At 42.1% G+C, this 27,047-nt stretch overlaps 2 protein-coding genes across 13 annotated transcripts in view; one reads left to right on the top strand and one right to left on the bottom strand.

Moving 5' to 3' along the window:
• The window catches only part of RAB30 (RAB30, member RAS oncogene family), a 50,647-nt gene extending 41,766 nt beyond the window's left edge, over window positions 1–8,881 (top strand). For 7 of the 8 annotated variants that reach the window (XM_088140507.1, XM_088140511.1, XM_088140506.1 and 4 more), the window contains 2 exons: window positions 4,283–4,466; window positions 6,609–8,881. In XM_088140507.1, the coding sequence (XP_087996633.1) occupies window positions 4,283–4,466; window positions 6,609–6,859 (435 nt within the window). In that variant the 3' untranslated portion in view covers window positions 6,860–8,881. The remainder of the gene's footprint in view (window positions 1–4,282; window positions 4,467–6,608) is intronic. The other variant, XM_088140513.1, reaches the window with a different exon arrangement.
• Window positions 8,882–12,864: 3,983 nt separating this feature from the next.
• On the bottom strand, window positions 12,865–26,786 carry DDIAS (DNA damage induced apoptosis suppressor). Of its 5 annotated transcripts, none has more exons than XM_007443845.4 (6): window positions 26,683–26,786; window positions 25,983–26,108; window positions 22,467–22,592; window positions 21,109–21,270; window positions 18,640–18,757; window positions 12,865–15,055 (listed from the first exon to the last, which is right to left on the bottom strand). In XM_007443845.4, exons 3-6 carry the CDS (start codon window positions 22,574–22,576, stop codon window positions 13,070–13,072), a joined length of 2,376 nt encoding a protein of 791 aa, XP_007443907.1. In that variant the 5' UTR covers window positions 22,577–22,592; window positions 25,983–26,108; window positions 26,683–26,786; the 3' UTR covers window positions 12,865–13,069. The 5 variants fall into 5 exon arrangements, with proteins under 5 accessions (XP_007443907.1, XP_025032452.1, XP_025032453.1 ...); XM_025176684.2 differs by having other exon boundaries at window positions 26,688–26,751; XM_025176685.2 differs by having other exon boundaries at window positions 25,983–26,105; window positions 26,683–26,702.
• Between the last annotated feature and the right edge of the window lie 261 nt (window positions 26,787–27,047).

The following is a 27,047-nucleotide window of genomic DNA, read 5'->3' as shown; positions in this document are numbered from 1 at the left end:
AAAGACCAAGTTTCACAGAGGAAAAAGGGCTCAAGGTGTGTCCATGGCTAATGGGTCTCGGTGACTTGAAAAATGGGATTACGTCAAGCCATTCTTCTGCCATTAGGAAAGTCTACAAACAACCATGCCATCTGAGATGAAAGGAAGCAACGGAGATGCAGACCAGGGCTAGTTCATCAGCTCCACCAAAAGAGAAGTCTGTTGCTGTATTTTCTTTGACCTTTCGAGCCAATTATTTTAAGAACGTTGCCGTTTTCAAAATCGGCCTTTGGAATGCGTGTTTTTCCTCTTCCTTCCTTGTTTCTGCTTCCTTTCGTGTTGTGTCCTTTAGATTAAAAGCAAAGGTAAGGGTTGTTTTGTTTTCTCTATCTAACATAAGCTGCCGTGAGCGTTTTTGGAGCATGACACTGTTAGAAGCCAACTCTAACCATCCTGGTGTTCCCCAGTCCCAAAGTATCTGGAAGGGACCAGATTTGCATAGGCGTCTTTAAACAAAAAACACATTCGCTACAGACTTGATCTGGTTTCAGCTAGGCTGGGATTAGCGTGGAGTTTAGGGGAAAGGAAAGCATCCGTGGTCGTGTTATCCTTTATTAGGAACTGAGTTGCTTGAGTTGTTTTTGGATCTCCTGCTAAAGCAAAGGGCTGCACTCAATATTTCATGAGTAAAGCTGAAATAACGGTGTCTTTGCTCATGCAGAATTGCTGAAAGAGCATAAAAACTATTTATGTCGTTTGCATTCCAAGAGCGCGGTGAACTGGGGTGATTGCGCAATCACCATCTGGGTTAGAAAACTTAGTTGGTGAATACAGCAGTGATGTGATTGGAGCCCAAATGAGTACTGAAGGTTAAGAAGGGGTGTCAAACTCCTAATGGGGTGGGGAAGGGGAATACCCAGTTAAAACTGTACTGTCTCCCTGGGCACAAAATGGAGATGATCCATTGGAAAAGTTAAATAGGAAGCTGGAAGGGAGGAAATGAATGGGGGGATCCTGGAAGAAGCCATGGCAGACTGAGTAAGCTGGCGGGTTGTCTCCTTGGACAAGAATGATGAGGCTTTATTATTACAGTTTGTCACATATCCAACTTGGATTTTGCGTATTAGTACTTGGCCTGTCTACCGCTCCATTGATTTAGTCTACACTCCTGTGTAATTTATGTCTAAGAGGCCATGATAAAATAGGCAGGAATGTTTTATATAGTGGGGTAATACTGCAATTTTAATACAGGTACATTTGATGGGAGGGATAATGGTCAGAGTACAACGTTCATTGTAAAAAAGGAAAGACAATCTCTTGCTTGCTTGCATTCTTGGCAGAAAAATAGTTTGCACATATACATTATCTTAAACTACTCCCCATAACAAAACTTCACTTTAAGTAGTTGGCATTGGCTCTCATTTATTAATCGCATCAGGCTGTAACCCTGAAGACCTGAATCTAGGAGTTGGCTGAATTCATCGTATACTTGCACTTTTCTCTTTCTGAAAAATGCAAAACAAGTTACCAAAATTCCACCTAAATCAAACAAGCAAAATCAGTGCTGGTAGCAGCCAATTTTTAAAAAAGGGAAGAGCCAAAAAAGAGAGGCCGGATAAAAGCAGCAAGGATGCAAAGTTCAGCCAGCTGAAAACTTTGGAGAACAGATCTTGAAGTTGGCATAGAACTTGCTCCAAAGGGCACCACCTTAGATGCTTTGGCGGATATATCCGTTCATCCTTGACAGGAGCACCAGGTAGTGTTCAAAAATGGCATGCTTGCTTTTGGGTAAATCAGGTAGGCAACATGGGGATGGTCAGCGGTCTTTAAATGCCCGCTTCGTGGCCTTGGAAGCCACCTCTGACCACAGAAGCTGAGACCTACTTTCCTGCCACATTGAGATGGGAAACATTTTAAACTGTAGAGCAGTGTTTTTCAACCTTGGCCCCTTTAAGATGTGTGGACTTCAACTCCCAGAATTCCCCAGCCAGCCGTGCTGGCTGGGGAATTCTGGGAGTTGAAGTCCACACATCTTAAAGGGGCCAAGGTTGAAAAAACATTGTTGTAGACTATTCTCTAAAGCAAGCGTCACACAGTTTAAAAACAACATTAACAACAAAAAGACAAATACAAAAGAAAATCTTGGCTTTATTCACTTTGCATGATTGGCCTGGCCACTCCAAAAAGAGGGGGGAAAAAAGTCATGTGTAATCCCCAACCCTCAAAATATTGCCTGTGCTTTCAATGAACACATAGATCTCCTTATTTAGTTTTGGGGTTGATAGTTGTGCCACGTTTTAAAATGGCAAGCCCTTGCAGTCTAAAAACTGGCCAATGTAAAGAACAATAAAACTGGGTTTTTGGAGCATTAAATAAAGCTGCGGTCATAGTTCTAGGAGATGTTGGATGGTCGAAGGGCTTCCTGTTTTGCCTTTAAGGCTGGCATTAAGATTCCAGTCACCTTCTCCCATTCTCAGTGGGAGAAATTATAAATATTATAGATCATATTTCCAGACATGGCTGCTTTCTGAGAGGGGCATGTCCTCTCGGCTTCATGCCTTGAATGCAAAGTCCTGAATGCTACAGGATGAGGAAGATTGGTAAAAACTGCCAAGGCAGGGGGGGGGGGACAGAATTTTGCAAAATTATGAAATTGTGGCAAGTTTTTTTTTCTTGTAGATAAAAATCTGGTCTTTGCCCCAGGGCTTTTTGCATACTCTAGTTCAGTGCGTCTCAACCTTGGCAACTGGAAGATGAGTGGACCTCAACTCCCAGAATTCTCCAGCCAGCCATGCTGGCTGGGGAATTCTGGGAGTTGAAGTCCACTCATCTTAAAATTGGCAAGGCTGAGAAACACTGCTCTAGTTCCTCAAAGTTTGGAAATATTTGGCATGTTACTCCCATTTCCCTTGTCCAACGTGGCTCCAAGGAGGAGATGGGGAATCTTCAGGTTGGAACCAAAGTTCCTATATACGTGGGAACTTGAAGACTCTGAGAACTGATTACGATTTAAATTGATATGCCAGGGTAAAATATTTTGTGATTCTGGGTAGTTCATTAACTCCAGTTTAAACCTGGAATTCCAGATCCGGATGGCCCCAGTTCATCCTTGAAGGCCTGGTTCTTCCCCTTGGCCTTTGACAGACAACCTTTCTAGTTAGCTTGTGTTTGCTTCTTGCTGTTGCCCAATTTTTGCCATCTTTTGCTATCTTCTGTTCCTTGTTTTTTATAATCATTGTATCATTTGATTGTTCTGTGGGTTTTTAATTTGTGAATCATTCAGAATCATTGGGAGTCAGGCCGTGTTAAATGTTTCATAAATTCATTCCCAAGTTCTTAACAAGATGCCCATGGATATAACCTTAAGCACTTTACTTAAAATATTATTTTAAAGTGAAAATGAAGTGGGAAGGCAACAGCCTCCAGAATCACTGTTAAAGATGTGGGAAAATTAAAAATGATGGATGTTGTACACAGTGCGTTCTTTAGAAATCTGCTCACCTGTCCAGAATGATAGAGAATTGGAGTGATAGAAAACTTCCCCTGGAAGGGTTCAACAGAATGCTGGGGGGTATCTTCTACCTTCCTGTCAAACGTAACATCCTCTTGAAATTGCAAATGATGTCTATAAACTCACAGTGACCAGAGTCTCACACATCTGGATGTCCCAAGGAACTCTAATTAATTCCAAAGCAGGGGTAGATGGAGATCTGACAGAGACAAAAACCTTTTTCATGCAATTAGCTATTTTAAGGGTCTGTTGAATTATTTTAGGCTGTTCCATTTCTTTTCTCAGTTGTCTTTATTGAGATGGCCAGGTGGTGGAGGAAAAAAGTTAGATTAACTGTAAGCATTCAGAAGAACTGTCGGTAGAGGATTTTGCTGTCAGTGAACGAAAGCATTAAGGCCACTTGAACAATGGACTTTACAGAAGAACATATCAATTCAAGGCCTGGATTATGGGATGAAACCTTCAGGCTCAGGAACAGTATGTTTCTGAATACCAGAAACTTGAGTCAGACAATATGCTATAGATCTTATGTCCTTGTAAACTTCTTGGAAACACAGCCATTTTGGATTGGATGGGCATGTGCTCTGATCCTATCATGCTCTGATATTTTTTGAAAAAGAGCTTGAAATCGATGTGGACCCCTGAGATGGATGTGGAGCCCCGAAGGATTTGTGAACTAGGAAGGGCACGAGGTCACAGGTTTTCTTGGGGTCCATGCTAATGCATTCATTTTTTCTCCCCCCATCCCCTTGTTTTTCTCTTCCCTGTTCCCTGTGGTGGGGAAAACAAAAGCTGCAGATCTGGGATACGGCAGGGCAAGAAAGGTTCCGGTCCATTACGCAGAGCTATTACCGCAGCGCCAACGCATTAATCCTGACCTATGACATCACCTGCGAAGAATCATTCCGATGCCTCCCCGAATGGCTACGGGAAATAGAGCAGTATGCCAGCAATAAGGTCATAACCGTCCTAGTGGGTAAGAGACATTGGCATGTTTATTCGGGACTGGGTGCCCTGCTGACAAAATCAGCAGGAAACAATCCTTCTGGACAAGTGTCAGAGGAGTGAGAAATAGGGGTTTTCTTTCTGTGGGGGATTGAGGCATCTGAACAAGGAGGAGAACCCCAGAGACCAACTCCAGTGCCCCAAACAATTTTATCCAGCTGTTGTCTCTCTGACTGTTTCAATCTGTGATAAAAGGTGTGGTTTCTAATCACGGTCAAAGAAAATGTCACGCTTCATAGCTCTGTGTTTCTAGCAAATGCTATATGTCAAGAATGAACTCCCAATAAAACATTGCAACACAGAGTGGGTTGCATCAGGGTCCCAGCAAGTTTGGCCATTTCAGTGCTAGCGTGTATTGGGAACATTGTAAACCACATCCTGTTTTAGAAGATTTTCTTCTGGAAAACTTAACTGTAGCACCCTGGAAAAGTCAGACTGGTACATTCTGAGAGAAAAAAACAGAATGTTCTAGGATGTTCTGGAATGTTCCATCCCTGAATTGTGAGATTTGCAAGTCCCTATTATATCTAGGACAATCTGGGATATTAAAACAGAGGAACCCCAAAGAAGCTCACCAAGCAGATTGTTGAATTGCTTGCCCTTAAATTATAACCCAAATTATTCCCCTAATCTCCTGAACCCTTTCAGAAGCAATTGTACAGTATATAAAAGTTTAGGCACTTTTGGTCAAACTGTATGTTTCAGTGAATCCTTAATTAAATGAAAACTGACATAGTCTGTATTTGGCACAAACTTAAACACATCTTTCTACCAATTTGAATTGATACTGATGTTTATAGATCCAAAATAAGAAAACTGACAGGCACAAAAGTTTAAGTACCCTTTCAGTCCTTTGTAATACCTCCTTTCATAGAAATAAGTGCTTCCAAATGTTTCTTGTGGCAAACTAAAAGTCTTTCTATTCTTGCTTTCAGAAGTTTTCCTCCTCTTCCTTGCAGAACTCTTCTAGCATGCAAATATTCTGAGGCAAATATTCTGCACTGCATGTTTGAGATCTCCCCACAGATTTTCAAAAATATTCAAGTCTGGGGATTGGGAGGACCATTCCAAAATCTTTTATCTTTTCCTTGAGTACTTCAAGGTTGATTTGTAGGTTTATTTTGGATCACTGCCATTTTGCATAACCCAGAATATGGAAGTGAGCATAGAAGATAAAAAGTAAAACACTTGGGTCATTAAAAAAAAAAATGGTTTACCTGATATAAATATATTTGGGGAACTTTTGGAGCCCGTTTCTGTAAGATTCACAGAGCAGCTAACAATCCAATCCACAATTTAAAAGAAAAAACCAATATGACTGAAATACAACATTGGTCTTTAAAATGCAAATCCTTACAAATGATAACAACCTCAATCCTGCAGCAGTGACCTAAGTGTAAACTAAGCCAGAAAATAAATTTATAGACCTGGATGAATGTAGAAGTGCCAAAAATAAACAGGATGCCCCAATATACGGCTGCAGTACCGAAAAGGTCTTTTGCCCGATATTTCTCTACTGGAATCTTCAGTGTGTGCAAAAATCTGCCTGGTAAAGACTTCTCCTAAGCTCAGTAGGCCTTTCTCTCCAGTAAGTATTAATACGATTGCACCACAATTCTTCTGGAACATCCTCCCTCACACATTTTACACTGTGGCCAGATTAGGAAATAAAGCAGACTGGTGACTGCGCAGGGAAGATCTCTTGCTTGATGATTTAGTCAGTGTTTCTCAACCTTGGCGACTTTAAGCTCTGTGGACTTCAACTCCCAGAATTCCCCAGCCAGCTTTGGCTCCCAGCCAATTCTGGGAGTTGAAGTCCACAGAGCTTAAAGTCGCCAAGGTTGAGAAACACTGATTTAGGTCATGTGTTCTAACTTCTTATGTAGCTGGTCAACTCGAGCTTTCCAATCATACCAAGGAATGTGTAGGATCTGTGATGCCCATGAACACCATCCTTTATGTCTGCTAATCTTCCTTTTATCAAGCTGCCCCCCTTACATAGTTGATATTCAACTCATGGAGCATCACTACTCATGCAGATCTTTTGTTCATTTGTTGGCTTGATGACTTTTTAGAGTCAGTCTAATTTCTTCCCCCCGTTTGGTTTCTATAGGAAACAAGATTGATTTATCCGATAAGCGAGAAGTCTCCCAACAAAGAGCTGAAGAGTTTTCCAGAGCCCAAGATATGTACTATCTGGAGACGTCCGCAAAAGAATCCGATAACGTGGAAAAACTCTTTTTGGACTTAGCTTGTCGGCTGATCAGCGAAGCGAGGCAGAACACCCTTGTGAACAATGTGGAGTCCCCCTTGCCCGGTGAAGGGAAAAGTATCAGCTATTTGACTTGTTGTAATTTTAACTGATAGCATTTGAACCCCAAGAGTTATGACTGCTCCTTCTTAAGGCCTCTCTCCAGAGGCAAAATGCTGCCACCGTGACCCAGTCTGACTGGTGCAGATGGTCAGATATCCGATCATGAAGCATGGCAGGCCTGCAGGGTCAGCATAGAATATAATCCTTTCTTTTTTTTCTTTTTAACACATCCCCCCAACCCCGGAGCCCTGCAATATGGAGGAGATTAGGTTTCAAAAAGGTGCTAGGTAGCGGCTGGTCAGGCCGTGGTTTCACTTCTTGGAAGCATCTGGGAACCTTCCTGGGAAATGCAGGATGAATTTTGCTTGCAGAAGATATTTCGGATCCTTAAATAAGGCAGTTGAAAGGCACATCAGGCAGCTTCTCTCGGTTGCCAGCTAAGCAAATGCTTGTATATAAATGATGACCCAGAAGTGCCATTTCTTACGGCACAACTCCGCCAACTGTGCTTGTGCGTGCGTGTGTCGTTTTTGGAGAAAAAACCCTATGTATTAATGTTTCCATGTTCTGGCATTTTGATAAACATGGAAGTTAAAAATGGGTATGCCAGCAGTTTGCAATCAGCAGGGGTTGAGGTTGGATCGGTGCTGTTTCGGTTCTAGGAGTTCAGTGAACTATTCCCGAGGCTAAATTTCAGCTGCGGTTGGCTTTCTCTGTTCTCCACGGACAGGAGGTATGTTTGCTGATAAGTACGGATTGTAAATATAAGCAGCCTTTTGGTTGGTTCAAGCCAGCATGGCACTGTTCATTCTGACTAGATACCGATGATACGGATTTAAAAGTTGGCCACTAGTATCTCTGCACTTCTGATCAAATAAGTATTCCAAACTTTGCAACTCAACTCAGCATTTTCTACTGTTTTGCCATATGGTGGGGCTTCCCCTCCCACTTTGTTTCTTGCAGAAATGACCTAGTTAAGTATTGTTAATACTTTTTTCCCCCCCGGGACTTAGCAAAAATAGCTCCTTTGCGGGAAATGCTGGATACTGGAAATCTGGACTGTAGATATGGTTATTTGTTCGAGAGAATACTGTAGCACTAAGACTGGGGCTATACCTATGCACAAATGTAATATGTGGGATTCTCTACTGTTGGTGCACTTGAGGAATTTGCAGCTAGTGTGCATTAATGTCAAATGCTTGTCCTAGGAAGGTCTCAAGGTCCCTCTAGAAAAGAGCCGTTCAACATAGGAGGTAGCCTGTAACGGCTGAATCCTGGGTACGCTCTTCATTAGAACAATAGCACCGTGTCTGGAAATTACTCTCTCGTTGGAAAGGGTGTGCACAATTTCAAAGGGTTTTTATATGCTTAGGGGGGAAAAGTCGTGTTCTAAATCTGTTTCAGAGCTTTATTGAAGCTCTGATCACCTTGCAAAACGTGCAAGCCATTGAACAGGCAGAAACACTTGAAGGTTCGTTTGTCGCCGTACTTGGGCTTAAACGTGTGCGTGCTCACGTATGTGTTTGTGTGCGTGCGTGTATGCAAAGAATGGTTTAGGCAATACCCTTGAACCAAAGCCTCAGTGTTGGAAGGACTGAACACAATGTCCTACCTTCCTCGCCATCCTTACGAGACCTCTTCGACGAATGCGTTCGCTTTTGCAAAGTCAACACTAAGTATCCAATTGAAGGAGTAGGTGCAGATTCCTTAGAGACTGGTGCTCACTTATTTACCTGGAAGAGACAGATGAACTGTCTGGATGGCTATGGACTCACAACAGATCGCAAGATTAGTATTCTATGGGTGGTTGTTCCATATTTAGCATCACTTAATTTGATATTTGGAGAAGCAGAAAGGTTTTGGCACGGCACGAAATGAAGAGGTACCAGTGCGCAATCTTGAGCAGCCTCCGGTGAAAGCCATGGTATCTTAAATTCAGGAGGGCCGGCTAGCACAGGAAGATTAGGGGTGGCGTTGTGCTCAAACCTTGACCAATGGTCCCCTTTTGCATTAAAATAAAGCTGCTAAAATTTTAGCCTTTTGGAGAATAAAGCTTACATTTTAAAATGTGCTGTTTTTTTCCTTGCGGTCTACTTTTTTTCAAAATCCAACAGTACCGTCCTAAAAATCCATGAAATCATTCAGAATAGTTAGTACAAGTCCCATAGACCTATAACACAGCTTCCAATGTTCCTTTATTAATGGACAGACGAGAGAAGAAATTTCCAATGATATGTAGGTAACGCTAGGGCTAAAATATAACTCGCAGTGTTGGGGAAAAGCTGGGGGTTAGCCTTCTCAGGACCACAGACTTACAGTATTTGATCTGAAATACCTCATTCCAAGCTGTGATTAATCTTGGATGCTTAAGAACTTGTCCATAGATTTATTACTTTATTTTATTTACAGTTCTTATATACAACCATAGTCTGAAAAGACTTCCAGCAATTTACAGTATCAAAATTTAAAATGTCAGTAAAGACAAATACAGGTAGTCCTTGTTTAACCACACTAATTGGGACCAGAAACTCTGTCATTAAGTGACATGGTCATAAATAAATAAAAAAAATGTGACCATGCTACTTAGTGACAGCAGTTCCAGCATTCCTGGTTGCCGTCATTAAATGAGGACTACACGGGTCATTAAGTGAGGATCTTACATGACCGCAACTTCTGACTTCCTGCCAACTTCCCCATTGACTTTGCTTGTGGGAAGTTCACAAATCACAATCACATGACCGCAGGGACGCTATGACGGCTGTAGGTACAAGATCTAGTTGTAACTACCACTCATTCAGGGCCATTGTAAGTTCAAACAGTGGCTGAACAAGTGGTCATTAAACAAGAACCACCTGTACATCAAACTGATTAAACTATAACCCATCTCTGTGTCCGTCATCCAAGCGACAAATTAGAAGTTTTGCAAACAAGCTCAGTTTTAACCACCTTCCTGAACACCAGCGGGGAGGGTATGTTCCAAATCTCTGGGGAAAAGCTGTTCCAAGAGCCATGACAAAGTTGTTTCCTTCCACCTCCCTCACATATGAGGGAAACCCTCAGCATCTCCTACCTAAGTATCCCAGACAGATTGGTTCTATTTGAATGAGATAGTCCTGGAGGTATTTTGGGGCCAAACTATAAAGGGCTTTCTGGGTGGACACCAGCACTTTAAATAGTTCTCAAGAACTTATTGGAAGCCAGTGCGGTGCCTGCAGAACGACTGTGACCACGACAGGAGTGGCTCTCAACTGCCAACAAGCGGAGTGCTGTATTTTGCACCAACTGTAGCTTTTGGGTAGTCTTCAAAGGCAACCCCATGTAGAGTGCATTGCAGTAATCCATCCTAGAAGTGATGAGGGCGTGAATTACTGGGTTTCCTGCACCTGGAGGGGCCACAGAAGATGTAACAGCCAAAGCTGCACGAAGGTATTCCCCCATCTGCCCATCTAGCAGTAGCTGTAAGGCTAGAAGAAACCTCAAGTCACAGACCTGCTTGTTCAGGAGTGCCACTGAGTGCAAAGTCACTACCAGAGCTGGCACGGTCATATGCACTTGGCATATACAGCACTTCTGTTTTGCAAATGCTCAGCTTCAGTGTGTTTCTTCCCATCTAGTCTCTCAAAACCTAGACCAAGACGTTCATGGCATCTCCACTAGACCCAGAATTGATATGTATGCTTGTTATAAGCATAGTGATGATACCTCACTCTGAACTAATAGTTGACTTCTGGTGGCTTTGTCTGCTATATTGAAAAGCAAGAGAGAGAGACAAACCTGGCAAGGGAATGACTGTGATCACCCACCTGGGAGTGGCATTGTGTAATAAATGCCCTCAATCTCCCTCCCCACAAATGGTCCAAAAGGATACCATGCTCAATATCAAAGGCTACTAAGAGGACCAGGAAGGGTACATTCCCTCCATCTAAGTCCTGACAGTAATCAAGAGCAACCAATATGGTTTCAGTCCCATGCTTGGACCTGAACTCTGACTGGAAAGGGTTCAACTAATAAACTTTTTCTAAGTTGCTCTGTAGTTGTGGCCATTAAAGTTGCTCTGTAGTTGTGGCCATTTTTCTCAGCAACCTTCCCTAAAAAGTGAAGGTTGGAGACCAGACAGTAGTGGTATAGTTGGTTGATCCAAGAACATCAATCTCTCTTTCAATGCAGTAGACATGATCCCCACTTCCCCCAAAAGAGGCATTGATCACTCCCAGGTCAGGACTGCAAGAAACACAGCTCATATTGCTGAGCGCTCTGTCCACTTCCTTGGAATGGACAAGCTGAAGTGAATCCTTTGGCTATAACATATAGCATTTGCACAGAAATTTACATTTCCATGTTGGAAACTTCGATTACAGTAGCAATAGATGCTCTGTTGGAAGATCAGAAGAGCCAGGCTGAGGAAAGATCATCCTGGAGAAGGTCTAGCTATGATTGCGAGGAGATGACACCTACTTGATGGCACATAATTAGAGTTGGACCTCAAGAAGCACATAGTGCTCTGTAATAAACCCAGGAAGCATTCCATGGGTTACAGAAGAGTGAGGAATCTTCTTAAATAACTGCTGCACATTTTGGACAAATGTTAAAAATTAAGAGGCATAACTTGCCTTGTCAAATGGGATGCCACAAGATTCAGTAGCACAGTAAGCCCTGTACTACTCAATATATATTTTTTATTAAGTTGAATGGAGAGGTAAAGAATGTTTATCGAATTTAAGAATAACACAACACTGAGTGGGATAATTAATAATACAGAAGCCAGAGTTCCAAATGATCTTCACAGATTAGAGAAACAGCCTGAATAACACATGCAAAGCTCTCCATTTAGGAAATAAAAACAAAAGCATTGGCCTAGGGTTAACTTCCTTAGTAACCATCTTTGTGAAAATGGCCTTTGAGCACCCAGTAACCACAAACAGAGTGAGTCATCGTGTGATGAAGAGAGACAAAACAATCAATAGAAGTATCATTTCCAATAATGCAAAGTAATTGTTTCCCTTATTTGACAGGGATCAGACCCCAATACTGGATACCATGTTTGAAAAAGCATTCAGAAAAATGAGACATGTTCAAGAGCAACATGAGCATTGGGGGGTTAGACATGAAAGGGACTGGGAAGATTTAGCCTTAAGAAGAACAGTTTGAAGGAGAGAAGTTAGTGCTATCCAAAAGGCGATCATGGAGATGAAGGTCTGTTTCCAGAGTGCAGGACACGGAAGAATGGATTTAAATTTCAGGAAGGCAGGCTCTGGATGAATGTTGGGAAAAGAAACTTCCCTAACAAGAGCAATTCATCAGGAGAACCTATTACCCAAATAGTCGGTGGACTCTCCCTCACCAGAGGAATTGAAACAAAGGCTGGCCTGTTCTCTGCTGCAGGTACTTTCATTTGGATTCCTGCAGAGATCAGGGGTAGGCCTTGGCTTAAATGTACAATTTCATTTCCATACAAAACACTCAGAGCAGCCAACTGTAAATACATTTTAAAAAATCAAGCAAAATAAATCACGTGGAGTCCTTGGGGTTCTCTGAGCTCTCAGCATTGAAGATGTTACCTAGTTGGGTAATGAAACGTCTGCAAGCAAAAAACCAAGCTCAGAGAACCCCAAGGACTCCACAGTTCAACCCTGAGCTACAGATATTCTCTTCTACAATAAATCATTTCAACCAGCCTCATCGATCTATGCATATACTAGCTATGAACACAGTGTAAAAAAATGTGTTGGTGCCCCTGTATCAAGGGCTTTTAAGCCAAAAGAACTTAAGTATGCAAAAAATGTGAGATTCTGGAGCAGGTGCAAACTGCGTTAGGATTAAATGCATTTTAACACCAATTATAAACGAAGGTGACAGCGGTGACTGCTCTTGCATTTGGTCCCCAGAATGAACTCTGCTTAGCAGTAGCTAGCTGGTGAGTGGTCACCCCAAATTCTCTATGAATGGTGGACATATAAGTAGCCTGAACACCAGTACTTATGTTATTTATTAGACATATACGGCTGCCAAACCAGAAAGATTCAAGGTGGCCATATAAAAAGGAAGACAAAACATCAAAGATGACAAAACAGTGTTTATTTTCTAGGAAAGAGTCCCTTAATACTTAATTAGATACAATCCATTCCTTAAAGTGATCAAACGAATATGAGCAGCCTGGCTACGGAATTTTTAAAAACACAAGCTTTTGCTGCCCTCCACCCAAATTTACAATGACTGAAATTGTGCTAAAGGCACGGCTGTGACCAAAATGAAAAGTGCCTTCATGAGGATGGCTTTGATGTAGTGGCCTCCATGCTGGGCAGCTGTTCATAACCTGAAAAGAGTTCAGAAGAGCAGTCTGCAATATTAGGCACGGGAGATTGTGTGGGAAGCAGGCTTGACTTGCTGATGCCCACGAAAGGTGGTAGGGCAGGTGATTCAGTGAGTAGCTGGCCAAGCATCGTTCTCTGTTGATAAATGGGCTGGCCCCCAACGTTAGCTTCTGCTGGCTGCTGCCTTTTCGGAAGGGATCCTACCTTTGCTAATCTGGAAAGATTTCTTGGAATCAAGGATCTTCCTTGGCTTTCAGAAAGAGGAGAATTCTCTGTCACTTGGCGATCGCTATTATGCCTGACTCGACTTTCCCTCCTCTTCCTTCTCCACACGTTTTCATCCTGCACTTGGAATTTCTCCGATGAAGGAACCCATCCTTTGCCATCATCTTCAGGCAGCAGCTCTTTGGCCAAGATGCGATTCATAAATAACTGCTGAGGTCCACATGGATTGACTGTGCCAGCGTCTGCATTGCTTGACCTTGCAGATGGTGGGAACTTGCTGACAAGCTGTTTTACTAAAGAGTTTTTAAAGGGGAGCCTAGACCTTTTGCACTTGGCATTGTCCCAAGGCAATTTATTCAGTGGCAATTCGCTTAGAATGGCTTCTTTCCCTGCAGAGAGGCTGCCTTGATGACAAGGCCTGGCAAGGGGAATGGAGTGGGAATCAGGCATGAAGTCCAGGGTACCTACAAGGCTGCATTCTGACTTGAATACTGATCCAGCAACTGGAGTACTTGTTTTGGGGGCAGAAACATCCAGTGCATCATGGAAGGATAACCCATAATGAGAACTATTCCAGCTAGCATTTACTTTATTTGGCATGAATTCTGATGCTATACAGTTTGGGGTCAGTTCACCTGCCCCTGGTGAGACTATTTGGGGCAAATGTAACATTGCTAGAGTGGCTTTTGTTGACCCTCTGGCACTAATGTCAAAGAGATCTGCTGAAGCATCAAAACTAGCCTTGGGGCAGTTGGAACCAACCAGTGGGAAACAGCAGACATCATTTCCTCTAAAAGAATAGTCTTGTTCTTCTGGGAGCAGCTCATTCTCTTTATCTTCACCTGATTTTTCACAGACGCCTGAGGAGGAATGCTGTTCTTGAATATTTTGTAGATCAGTAGTGGCACTGTTATTTTCAAGTCTGGCAAGAAATTCATTTAAGCTTTCAGATGAGACTTCTTGAGAGGCTGCATCTACTGTAGCATAAGGAGAAGATGAAGAAGCAAGGTGTCCCTTATGTCTTTTGTGGGGCAAAGGGTTCCATGGATTTCCTAGCCCATAGCTGGATTGGATGTCAATTTTGCCAGAAGAATCTTTCTGTTCTAATGCTAAGGGGCTTTCTAGTACATTGCCATCTTTTCTTTTTATGGAAGATCTCCTTCCCAGTTCATTCTTTGTGGTGGTACTTTGTGGAAAAGAATACAAATGAGGCTTCTTATCTTCATGTACATATCCCTTATTCAGTGTCAAGTTTCGGTCCTTGAGATTGTAAACCAATTGGCTACGTGAAGTAATAGATCCATCTTTGCATTTTTGCTTATCAGAGGTAGTCTCACATGACACTAAAGCTACTGAATGTTCTGTAGTTTCTGATGAAGTAGATGACCAAGTTAGTCCAAATGAGCAAGGCCAGAAGCTTGAGAAATTTATATGACCTGATTGAACCACATCCAAACCATTAGAGACATGCAGGTTCTTTAATTCCCTACTTGGATGATCAAATGCCATGACATGATCAGGAGGCCATAAACCCCTAGGGCTGTACTTAAAACGAAAACATCGCTGCTGCTCAATATAGTGGATAACGGTGTAGCCCACAAGCCCAGGGTGTGGTGGTACGAACATTTCACAGGCGATGAGAGATTTGGTGTTTCGGTCAATTTGGCAGCCTTTTTGCAATAAGCTAACCACATTTGGCTTGTCACAACCCTGCAAAGAAACAAAATTTGTTCTATCAGCTATGTCTCTTTTGTGTCCCCACCCACCAATAATTTTATCTGACCCATATACAGAGAATGGATTATTTTAAACCAAGCTTCCCCAATCTGGCCCCTACCAGACGTGTTAGATAAATATCTGTACCCATATCGGTTTGTGTTTATTACAATTTAACGTGCTTCCGAGCAAATGAAAGAAGGATTCTATTCTTGAAGAAGGAATTAACGTGCATCTGTTCGCCTGAGCATTAGTTAGCAGTTTGGCTGGATATATGGGGTTGTAACCAGAGTCAAACAAACAAGAGGGCCATAAAGGAAGACAAATTCTAAATACACAGATTTGAAATGTCAAATCAATATTACCCCAATACTGTACTGCTAATTCTAGACTAATCACGCCAGTGTTTTCTACCAAGTATTAGTTGAGTACTTATCTAACAAGATGCAGTTATCCAAGAACATTCTCCCCCATACAATTGATCACTGGGGGCTTCTTCACCACCTTAGAATGTAGACAGGTCTTTCAAATTATCCAGGCTAGCAGACCTATCCACAACTAGGTTCTGTTTTGTATGCAGTTGGTATGGCAAAAAGGTTTATTTGTTTCTTCAATAATGTTGATACTCTGCCCCAATTCTGATGGACTCTGGGCAGCAAACAATAACAAAATAAATGCCCTCCCTGCCTACATTACACATATAAACTGAGGATCTCTCTTCGAAGGGAAGGGAAAGAGTAATGAACCCTAGTCCTGATTTCCTTCACTGTAGCCAAACTAAAGGATGTGATTCAGATCCAGGGGTAATTCCAATAGGAAGTGGTATCGCTGAAATGCAGGCTGGCCATCTCAGTTAAACTGATACCCTCCAGATGGGGTAAGCTGTAACTCACAGAGTTGCCAGCTTGCCTGCAACTGAAGCCTATGGGAACTCTATCTGGAGGATGCTGGCTTAGAGAAGATCGCTTTTGTTTCTTCCCCTCCCTGGATCTCCAAGGTCTGAAACTGGTAATTTTGTGTAAGTTTCTATCATGAGTAGAAATCCTCACAGGCGAGGCACCAGGCACAGATGCCTGAACTCGGGATATGCAGGCAAACGGGAACTAACCACCAGCAGCAAGATTCCACCTGCTAGACTTCAGAGACAGATTGAAAATGAAACACACATCTCTGCACAAATGTTACAAAGCTTAAAGGAGACTTTTTTGTTGTGGTTCCTTGACTTTTGTGTATCCCCTTAGAACTCTGCCTGACTGGAGGATAACACCGGGAAATGGTTTAACAGCACCACTGATAACATAAACTTGATGATACGTGGAATTGGATACAGGAGGCTGCACAGCATTCACCCAGAAGAAGCAGTTTGCGACGGACTAGCCCTCTATTCAAAGCACCATTTTTGGTAGCCGGCTGCACATCCCACCTTGAAAGTCCTCAAGCAAAATGATTTAGACTCTTTTTCTCTGAAATGCAGCTGGAAAACCAGATGGCGTACAGTCATAAAGTTTAACTGTTAAAGAAGCTAAGAAGCCACCCCCAGTCGGTTCCCTTAAATCTGACATAAACCCCGATTATATACAGGTAGTCCTTGTTTAGCAAATGCCTTGTTTAGCCACCGTTCACAGTCACAATGATGATGAAAAAGTAACTTTGCAACCAATCCTTGCATTTATGACCTTCGCAGGTCTGTAATGCAAAGGAAAGTTGAAGTCAGATCATAAGCACAGTTGTGGTTTCACTTAGCGACCACTTCACTTAATGACTGAGTTGCCGGTCCCAACTGTGGTCGCTAAATGAGGGCTACCTGTCATGAAATCAAGTGTGGGCAAACATGCCCGTTCTCTGCCACACAGGCAATCTGGAAGGTCTTTTTTTTTTTTTTAAGGTTAGGAGGTTACCACTGGTATCTAGCAAACACCAGCATGCTGTTTAGGAACTCTGAAGTTGTATTCCCTAAACTTCTAGAGGGAACTAGATGGAGAAAAACCTGCATTATATCAAAACTTACAACAGGGGGGAACTCCCTGAGGCCTCAGAACCACATGTAGCCCTCATTCCCTTTTAAATATAATTATTAAAAAAATCATTGGAATGGCTTCTTGCTATTTTGAGTCAAGAACACACAAAAATATAGATCTGACCCTGCTCATGTGAGCGACATGGATTTTGCATCATGGACACCCATACTGTGGACTTTATTCTCCCAAAAATATCTAACGTGGGTCCCATTTGCTGAAAGATTGACAATCTCTAATTGGGCGTATCAAAAGCAAGCACAAATGAGCAGCAAGATAGTTTAGGACAAACAGGAAGAGAAGCCTTTGTTTTTTGATTAAATGCAGGCCCCTCCTAGTCTGGACCTAGAACTGTGGTTAACGTTGCCTATGGCTAGTTTAAACCACCAGCTTCAGTAATTATGGTTTGAAATTGGCTAATGTGGACAACGTGATAAAACAAGTTTCTGAATTCTTCCTTGTCAGGTGGGAGGGCAGAAGAAGACAGTCCAAATCTGAGATGCACCATTGCTCTTTCGTATCGTGATTTATGGCAGCAGCAAATACATCTCTTCTCTCAAAATATGGGAGCCTTGTAATTAAGCCAGCAAAACTTTTCTTTGCCTTCCAGTGGAAACAAACGGAGAGTTCTATCCTTCCTGAAGCAGACCCTGAATTTATGGTGAGAAGCTTCTTTGCCAACGCACCTATTTGCCTTTCTGGAACTCCCTACCCGTATAATTAGAGGATAGCATTTAAATGAGGCTGGAGTATGGTTTGGATCATGCTACCAACCTTTTCGAACCCTGAGATTCACTGCACAATAGCCCAGTATCTCTTTGGATCAACAAGAACCCAAAATCTTGCAGGTTATGCAGGTAGTCCTTGTTTAGCAACCACAATTGGGACTGGCAACTCAGTTGTTAAGCGAAGAGGTCACTAAGTGAAACCGTGACTGTGCTTATGATCTGATTTCAACTTTCCTTTGCTTTATAGACCTGCAAAGGTCATAAATGTGAGGATTGGTTGCAAAGTTATTTTTCATCACTGTTTTAAGTGCGAACAGTTGCTAAATGAGGCAGTCACTAAACAAGAACTACTATATAAGTTTCACAAGATCTCAGTGACCTTACCCCTATGCAAATATGCTGAAGTCTCATGAAATTGACTGAAAATTTGATGTTGGTATGAAATTCCACGCTTTTCTTTTTTAAAAAATTGTACTTAATTTGAGGAGTCACAGGTGCTATTTCGAAGAACATGGATGTCCAGGTGCCCACAAATGTTGTGTTGCTGACTCCTGGATAGGGTTTATAGCATTTAGCATTTATGCATGGGAACTACAGTTCTGCACAGCTTGAGATACAACATATAAACATAAGAGCGTGTACCTTGGTCAAGATAGGATCAACGTTCCAGTTACTGAAACTGTTATTTCAGGCTGTCAACTGGCAATTACAATGATGCTCAGTTTAAACCAGAAGTCTGATCATGCATGCACAGAGGCTTGCCCAACAAAGCAAATTATATGCCATGCCTAAGTTACATGTTTTCTAAAAGATTCATTCCAATTACAATGGTTACCTTAATTCTGAAGACAAACTTCTTCCCAACAAAGCAAGTTTCAACTGCATGAAACAGTACACCAAGCACTGTATCATTTTCTGCCTCTCCTGCTTCCCGGTTCAGTTCTTCGATGTACCTTGATGGAGAACGATTTAATTTTTAATTTAATATGACTCTGGCAGCATTTTTTTTTTTTTACACTCCAAAAGGGAAGCAAACAGACTTGCCTTTCGATTAAATGTTTCACATTGCTTGTGGACATCTCCCACAAGCCCTTTAAAAATCCAGGAGCTACAGCCCAAGGCGAATTCAGGATTTCTAGACACACAATGAATAGTCACAGCAACAGATTTCTTCCTTCCCATCCAATTCCTCTTTTAGTGATAATCATTTATCTGCACATAAATCCTTCCAGATGGTTTAACAGTGTGCTGATATTTTTTTCAAGTGGTTCTGCATACATCAGATTCTTCCAGAAAACCATTGGTATCTCTAACCCTTGGCTACAATCATGGAAATCTTGTTGTTAATTACACTGGAGCAGCCTTCCCAACGTGGTTCCCTCTGGTTTTTTTTTTTTTTTTTTTGCAATTTTATCATTAGATGCTGAAAAAGCCTTTGACAAAATATATAAACAAAATATATAAACAGTACATGTCTGCTGTACTAAACAGGTTCGGATTTCCTTTGGAATGCATAAAATGGCTCAACATTGCCCACATCTAAAGTAAAGGTTAATGGCATGTTTTCTGCTACTTTCCCACTATTTAGAAGAACTAAGCAAGGATGTCCACTTTCACCCTTGCTTTTTAATATCTGTGTGGAACCCACAGCTTGTGCTATTAGACAATATAGGGAGATTTACGGAGTAGTACATAACTCAGCTGAGCACAAATTGATTTCATTTGCACACAATATTCTTTTATTTCTAAGCCTCACATTACTGTTCTAGTGTTGATGCAAATGACAGATGCCTTTAGTAAAATAGCAGCGTGCTCTATTAGCTGGTCCAAATTAGAAGTGATGCCAATAGGTGAAAATTTGGTTACCCATCCATTTAAGGAATATCAATTCCGTATTTGTACTGAATCCATTAAGTATTTAGATATGTGTATACCAAAATATATAACTCAATGAGTAACATGTAACATGAATAAAATATAGAAAGAGGTTTCTTCAGATATTGATAGATGGGGAGTAATTAAATCTCACCCTTTGGGGAAAGGTGAACACTCTCAAAACGAACATTATTCCCAGATTAATTTATATTCTAAGAGGAATTCCAGTTCATATATCTGTAAAATATTTTCAGCAAATAAATTCCTCATTTAGAAAATTTCTGTGGGGTTCTTTGATTCCAAGAATATTTTACAGGACTAAACCAGCAAAACCAGGTCAGATTATTATTGTGATTAGATCTTGGTTCTTAAGAATCTTTCTTTTATTAAGTTTTTAACCCTTATAATTTGTGTGCTAATTGACCAATAGCCAGTTTGGTTTAGTGGTTAAGGCACCATGCTAGAAACGGGGAGACTGTGAGTTCTACTTCCCCCTTGGGCCCAAAGCCAGCTGGGTCACCTTGGGCCAGTCACCTTCTCTCAGCCCCAGGAAAGAGGCAATGGCAAACCACTTCTGAAAAACCTTGCCAAGAAAACTGCAGGGACTCGTCCAGGCAGTCACCAAGTGTCAACACTGACTCAAAGGCACCGTAATAATAAAACAACCAAATTTGTAGACTGTGTAAAAACGTCAGTCTACGGCAGCCAAAAATCAGGAGTCTGGTAGCACCTTTTCCAACTAATAAATTTTATTAAGGGGCATAAGCTTTCATGAGCTACAGATCACTTAATCAGATGTATCCAGATGCCTTCTTTTTTTTTTTAAATCAAATTTGCTATTGTTTATAAGCACAGAAGCAGCAAGATATGAACAGAACATTTCCTGGTTTCTGGCAACATTCTTAAAATCCTTTATTCCTCGCTCAACACTTGCTCAACTTTCTCTGCAGCAGGAATTACCAAATCTGCAAAATATTTTAAATAAATTAGGCAATCTTATGCTGAGGGGGAAAAAAAATATAGTTACCTGCATGTTACTTATATTCAGTACAAGATTTAAATGTTTTGCATAAGAATCCAATAGTTATTTTTTCTTTTAATACAGAGAATTGGTGTTAATGAACATATTCCCATATTCTTGTAAACAGAAGACAAAGTTGAGGAATAATTTTCCCAAGGTTAATAATGAATTCAAGAAAATGTGAACTCAGAATTTTCAGACCCAAGTCCAGAACTTTTCCCCATTTAATATACTGGCCTTGCCACAAATTTTATAGCTCTGCAAATTTAATTGCCATTATTAATATACACCAGCTTGGTATCCAAGCAGCGAACTGAACAGCAACTGTTCTGAAAGATATAATTAAATCCCACAAGTAGATGGGGGGAGGCAGGTCATACTTCTCAGAAAAGTAATTCCTTTCTTTACCTTTGCAGGCCCTTTGCTGTAACTCCAAAATAGGTATCTAAGCAGCTTCCAAATACTGTGACCTCAAAAATATCACGTGTGTCAGCTACTTCCAGCAAAAGTCGATATCTGTAGTTTGCTTCTTTGGTGTCGCCCGAACAACCACACTTCTGGCAATTGTATCTGACAAAGGGAAGACAGAAGGGATTAATCGTTGCAGGCTCACATCAAAAGTCTCATTGTTTCAGTGGGCCTTTGGCTAGTTTGATTGAATGACACCTATGATGTATGAGGTTTACACTATAGACAATTTTTAAGCGTCCTGTTTTCTTTTGCCTCTCACACCCTGCCCAGTCTGTTTGGATTGAGCTGTAACACAAATAAAATTATTCATTCGTACAGTTATCTATCAAAAAGTTTCATCTTTCTACATTGCCGAGAGTTATAATATTGAAGCAGTTTAAAAATCTAATGCACAGAATGAAGGAAAATCAGAAGCTGAACAGCAAGAATGACTCTCTTTTCTTGAATTTGGTTACAACAAACTCAGAATTAAAATCAGTTTGATTTTTAATTCACACAGTTGCCTACAATGGCTTTTGCATTACCATCTGTGCAAAGGTGCAGTTTAATTACTTTATGCTGCATTACTGGCATCGCAAATCCTTTTAGGGGATAAGCTATTGCCCAAAGCCACTGTTGGCTTAATCAGGGCTAATTAGCTGGGTTCACAACACGCTTAGCCATACATCACAATTTGCAGGCAATGGCTAGGTTCAGGAAATACATGATTTAGCAAGTGCGAATCCAGTCATTGTCTCACCTGAAAACTTTTAATTCACATACTGCAGCAGACAAGGAGAAAGAACTGCTATTAATGTTTTACTTTATACATAGTATATAATGAAGAATGGTCTCTATTACTGCCACTTGTGAGCTATCAGGTGGACAGACAAAATAAGAATGAACGAATTTCTCATTGGAAAAGTTATACCTAGACTGGGAATAGTTCTGTAGCACATAAAGGAATACTTTGCTTGGCTAAGCTCTGAGACACTGAGCAATGCTAGCTTTCAGACAACAGTAGTTAACCCTAACATGATTGTCTGAATTGATCCCATGCCCGAGAACCACAGGTTGCGATAATATCCTGATAGTGAAGTTGCACCCCATTTAAAGTGAACTTAGATATGGATCATAAAATTATAAGCAGACGCTGCCAAAAGAACGCAGGTTCGGAAGTTCAACGTAGATCTTCAAAGCAGTTCAAACCCAAAAGGCACTAATTTGGTGATGGTTGTTCTATACCACAATCCTTTACATCTGGTCAAAGTTATTGAGAGTTTTCATTGTTTAATAATTCTCCAGACAGAGCATACCTTCTGAATTGCAGGGACAGCTTGGAAAAGCAACTGGGACATGATGGATACACAAAACTGCAGTTCTGGATAGAAATGACAGAGGCAACCAGGAAGCGTCGGCCATTCATGTGCTTTCACAAGTATCTATCGAAAGAGAACACAGTTTCAGTGTTAGATAACCTTGATTGTGTGCAATTCTACAATGGAAATGTTTCTTAATCTAGAAACACATTACATCAAATGTCTATCTGTTGAGGGTAGCTCATTGGGTGAATTTGCACGTTTATCGCATGTCTAAAAAAAGAGGCAAGTTTTCACAAGTGTCTTGGAGGCATACAATGTTGTCTAATTGCACATCTTACTATGTAGTGTAGATTAAAATCTCCCATTCACTCTAGTCTTCATTAAAGACATGGAAAGAACTTTTCAACTGACCAAGAAATTAACATTCAACGTATAGTTCAAAAAACTGACATGGCCTAACAGTAATTCCAAATAGTGGGTATGAAAGAACTTCTAGTCTACCTAAAAACAGTGAGTAAATAAAATCATACAAACAAAAACTTGCTACACACCTGTGCACGCTCCTTGTCCTGTTGACTGTGGGGCTTTCATGGTGCCTTTGAAATTGAACGTACTCATATGCATATAAAGCTACTTTTAAACTCATCAGGAATCAAGAGCATGCACCCACATGCACATACCTAGGCAGCAAACCAACAAGTACTAATACTTTTGCATATACATCACTTGTGCGTAAAACGGAGTGCATGTTCAAACTCAGCGTGATGTTAACCTCCAGCATTCTACCTGCTCTTCTTCTGAAGCCTGCATACATTAATTTGCCCCCACCCCCACCCCATTCCAGCTTCCCTACATGAATCCTTAGAAATTTTTTTTAAAGAAAAGCAACCAGAGGCTTACTTTCCAGGCAATGGCATGATGAGTGGGAAAGAACAGTCCTCTTTTCATTCTGTCTGGCCAATGTGGTCTGCTATGGCCAGAGTGTACCTTTATGTTTGAGCTATGAGTGCATCCAGTCTCAGAGCCATATATACCTCATTTGACCCATGTAGCTCAGCAACTGGGGCCCAGCAATACTGCTTGTGCGTGAGGTAGGTGGGCCATGATGGCGTGATTAAGGGAGGATAGGGAGACATGGGAAGGGTGGTGGATGAATCTTATCAACTTACATAGTGCAGATGGAGACCAAACCAGATGGAGGGTTTGGTTTGACACTGTGAGCCTCACCCAGTGGTTGCAAGGGGCAGCCAATAAGCCATATGCCTCTCTCCTGGTATGCAGCTCTAAGATGATACAAGCCCAGTAGTCCTTGTCCCAGTGAATGAGTCACTGACTGTGGTCTGGAGAGTAACATAAGAGGCTAGCCCTCAGTTCCCTCCAAGGGCAGGTCTGGGAACATTCACTTTAAGGAAGATGAATTGCTCCATCAAATCAGGGAGATTTGATCACTTTATGGAGAATACCATCACTTTAGAAGCTGGTTGGTGAGCCACAGATACACTGGACAAGAATCCATAAGCCTGGCCAACCTTGGCATCAGTTGCTCAAAGCTGGAGTAGGTCTGTCCCTTTCCATTTCTCTGACTCGGATAATGCATAACAGAGTTCTGCACTGCTGGCCAAGCCATCAGAAAATACCTCTTCTCCCTGGTGATGCACCACATATGCTGCCCAAGTTGAAGCTGGCCTGCCTGGCAAATCTTGTGCTAAAATTGGGTCCCTGACCACTGTTAGAGAAGTATCTGCTGGATGGACCACCTTCTTCTCCTGGCTGCAGCCCAGTCTTCTGTGCTCCATTTGGCCTAATTCTGCAACCAAGAGCTTTCTCCATTGGGAAGAGGTCAGCACTGACAATCACCCCTACTTCCCCTGTGTCAAAAAAGGATGCAAATGCTTGCTTGGAACTCAAGAGCTTCAGTCACTGCAGACCCCAATGGGAAGTAAAGCCACCAAAGCTCTTCTATCCTAGGAGTTAACAGAAGGCCTTTCCTAAGACAAAAAAACATGGGGACAACCTGGCTTAGCATTTAAAAAATTCATCATGCAGAGGAATGGCTCAAGTGCATAAACTGCCTCAGCTATGCGTCTCCATTCCTGGAAGCTGGAGAGAGACACAGCTGAATGTCTTGACTTGTCATGCAGCCATGAACAGCAGGTAGGTGTAGTTCCACCAGGTGGGGACATACAGGTGTTAAGAGTATGTGGAACTCAACCTGGCACTGTCCCAGTCATACTCCAGTGGAATAAACCAGCACTCTTAAAGCACTTGTGTGTAATAGCATCAGCGGCAACCTCAGCGTTACCTGGCACGGTATGGTTCCCACATCAACCCCTCTGCAATTAAATGCAGCTTGTGGGCCATGCAGTTAATACCATCAAACTGCCCACTCACACGTTCAGTTCACTGTTTGCGACCATAAAGCTGCAGCTGAGATTTGGCTATCCTGAGAGCCGGTTCTCAATGGGGTATGCTACCCTGTCTGCCCTATGAGCCATGTCCAGCACCTCAGCAGAAAGCAGAATCTATTCTTGGTTCCTGCATCATAGGAAGAGCTACTGAAGCTGATGCAAAAGAAGATCTGCTACTCACTAAAACCATTACGCCACTACAATGAACCAACAATGAAGCTAAATAATATTGGTAATAATAATAATAATAATAATAATCAAAAATAAAATGGCTATAGGGGTTGTCTCAGAGGTAGGCATATTTACCACCAGTCACTATTATGCCAGCAAAAGTACCAGTCCATGTTGAATTAAATGATGCTTCGCAGCTATTTCCTCACTCTCCTATCTGTTTTTCTTCAAGTTAAATCAACAAAGCCTCCCTCTCTGCCACTTGTTCCTTAAATGCCTACTGCTTCACCCTGAAAATTTACCCAGATCAGTTACCATCCACCCTAAGCCAATAACAGTAGGGATATTCTGGCTCAGATAGAATAAATGATAACACCTCAACTGTAGTAAACTAGAAAACTTATAATCACAGCAGCTAAAACAGAATGAAACACTGAAAATACTTCTACTTGAAATAAAATAACCCCATTCCAGTCCATGTCAGCAACAAAACCTCCACAAAAGTTCCAGCACATCCCTGCAGTTTCCTAACTTTTTAGCATCAAAATAAGGTTTTTCTATTTCCAGGCATTTTTGTTGTTTTATTCTTTGTATTTTTTTAAACACGTGTTAAGAAATAGGTCTTTTTTATGTAAGTGACATTTAATTACATTAACCTGGTCCCATGCCATGTAGGGCTTTAAAGGTCAAAACCAGCACCTTGAACTGAACACGGAAGCAGACTGGCAGCCAATGTTGGGCTTGGCTGCTGGGGGCTTGCATTTATCATTTTCTTGGCAACAATATGCCTTTCAACTATCCAGTCTAGCCTCACACATTTTGGACCCTGTCACAGGGTGCCGCATCCATTCTGCCTGGGCAATGATGTCTAACATGTCAAACCCAGGGGTAGGGGTTCCGGGAAAAAGACCCAAATGAACCGATAGCTCACCAGAGATTGTCAGGTGGAAGAAAATGTGTTCTACCCCCTTTCTCCCTATAAAATGGGGGTGAGGGAAGTTGACTCCAGCATGGCTGAAGAACATCAAGTTGAGGAAATCCAGTTTAAATCCATCTGCTAGAAGAGAAGAAAGGGACAGCAGTGTTTCAGTGCCTGCAGTCTTCTCCTTGGAAATCTATCTTGCTCTTCCTGAAAGCAACCCTCATTCAGGTTCCCTCTAGAAATGGGGATCTGCATCAGTTGGATTTCTGCCTGTCACACGGGATTCCACACAGCTACTCCCAAGACAGTGTGGCCTTTAGTTATGAGAAAGGCTCCAACCCCTATAACTAAAGTACTGGCTGGGGATGATGGAAAGCATAGTCCACCCTGCAGCAGCCTGAAAGGCCCTAGAACAGGGGGTGGTGTGAATTTATACCCCACCTTTTATACAAGGGATCAAGGCAGCCTGCATAGTATTCCCTCCTCTTAGTTGTCCTACAACAACCCTGTGAGGTAGGCCGGGCTGAAAGGGACTGGCCCAACGTCGGCCAGGGAGCTTCCATGGCTGAGGATGAACTTCAGCCCGGGTCTTCCCAGCCCTAGTCCAATAGGGGCGAATAAACAAATTGATCGAGGAGAATATAAAGTGAGGAAAATGAGAGGACTATGCACCCATCATCCCCCGCCTCCCCTAACAAAAGTAACATACCTTACCGCAGAAGCCCCTTCTCTTCCAGAAGTGCTCCCGAGGTTCACGACGGAAGTGACAACAGCACCTTCTTTCTCCCACGCGCCAATCAGGGGCGCCGCTCAGATCCCCGCCCCTTTTTCCCCGCCTCAACTCAACCGTTCCCCAGCCCCGCCCACTCCCTCCCATCTCTAGCCAATCGTAGCGTTTCGTCGTTTCCACCTGCCGTGGCAACCACGACCCAGCTCCGTGAACGGCGGGGAAGTGGGGGAAGGGAAGGCTTAACGCTTTGCCTCAAGTCGAAACCAATCGCTGCCTTTCCGTCTCGCCTCCCCCCGCCCTCTCCGGCAGCGAATCATCGAGTGGGGGGGCGTGGCTGATTTTTG

The sequence above is a fragment of the Python bivittatus genome, unplaced genomic scaffold (genome assembly GCF_059951505.1).
Source record: "Python bivittatus isolate LINGU-HERP-01145 unplaced genomic scaffold, Pbiv_v1 ctg000340_np1212, whole genome shotgun sequence".
Lineage (NCBI taxonomy): Eukaryota > Metazoa > Chordata > Lepidosauria > Squamata > Pythonidae > Python > Python bivittatus.
The sequence above is the reverse complement of the archived record's forward strand: the minus strand, read 5'-3'. Positions and strand labels throughout refer to the sequence as shown.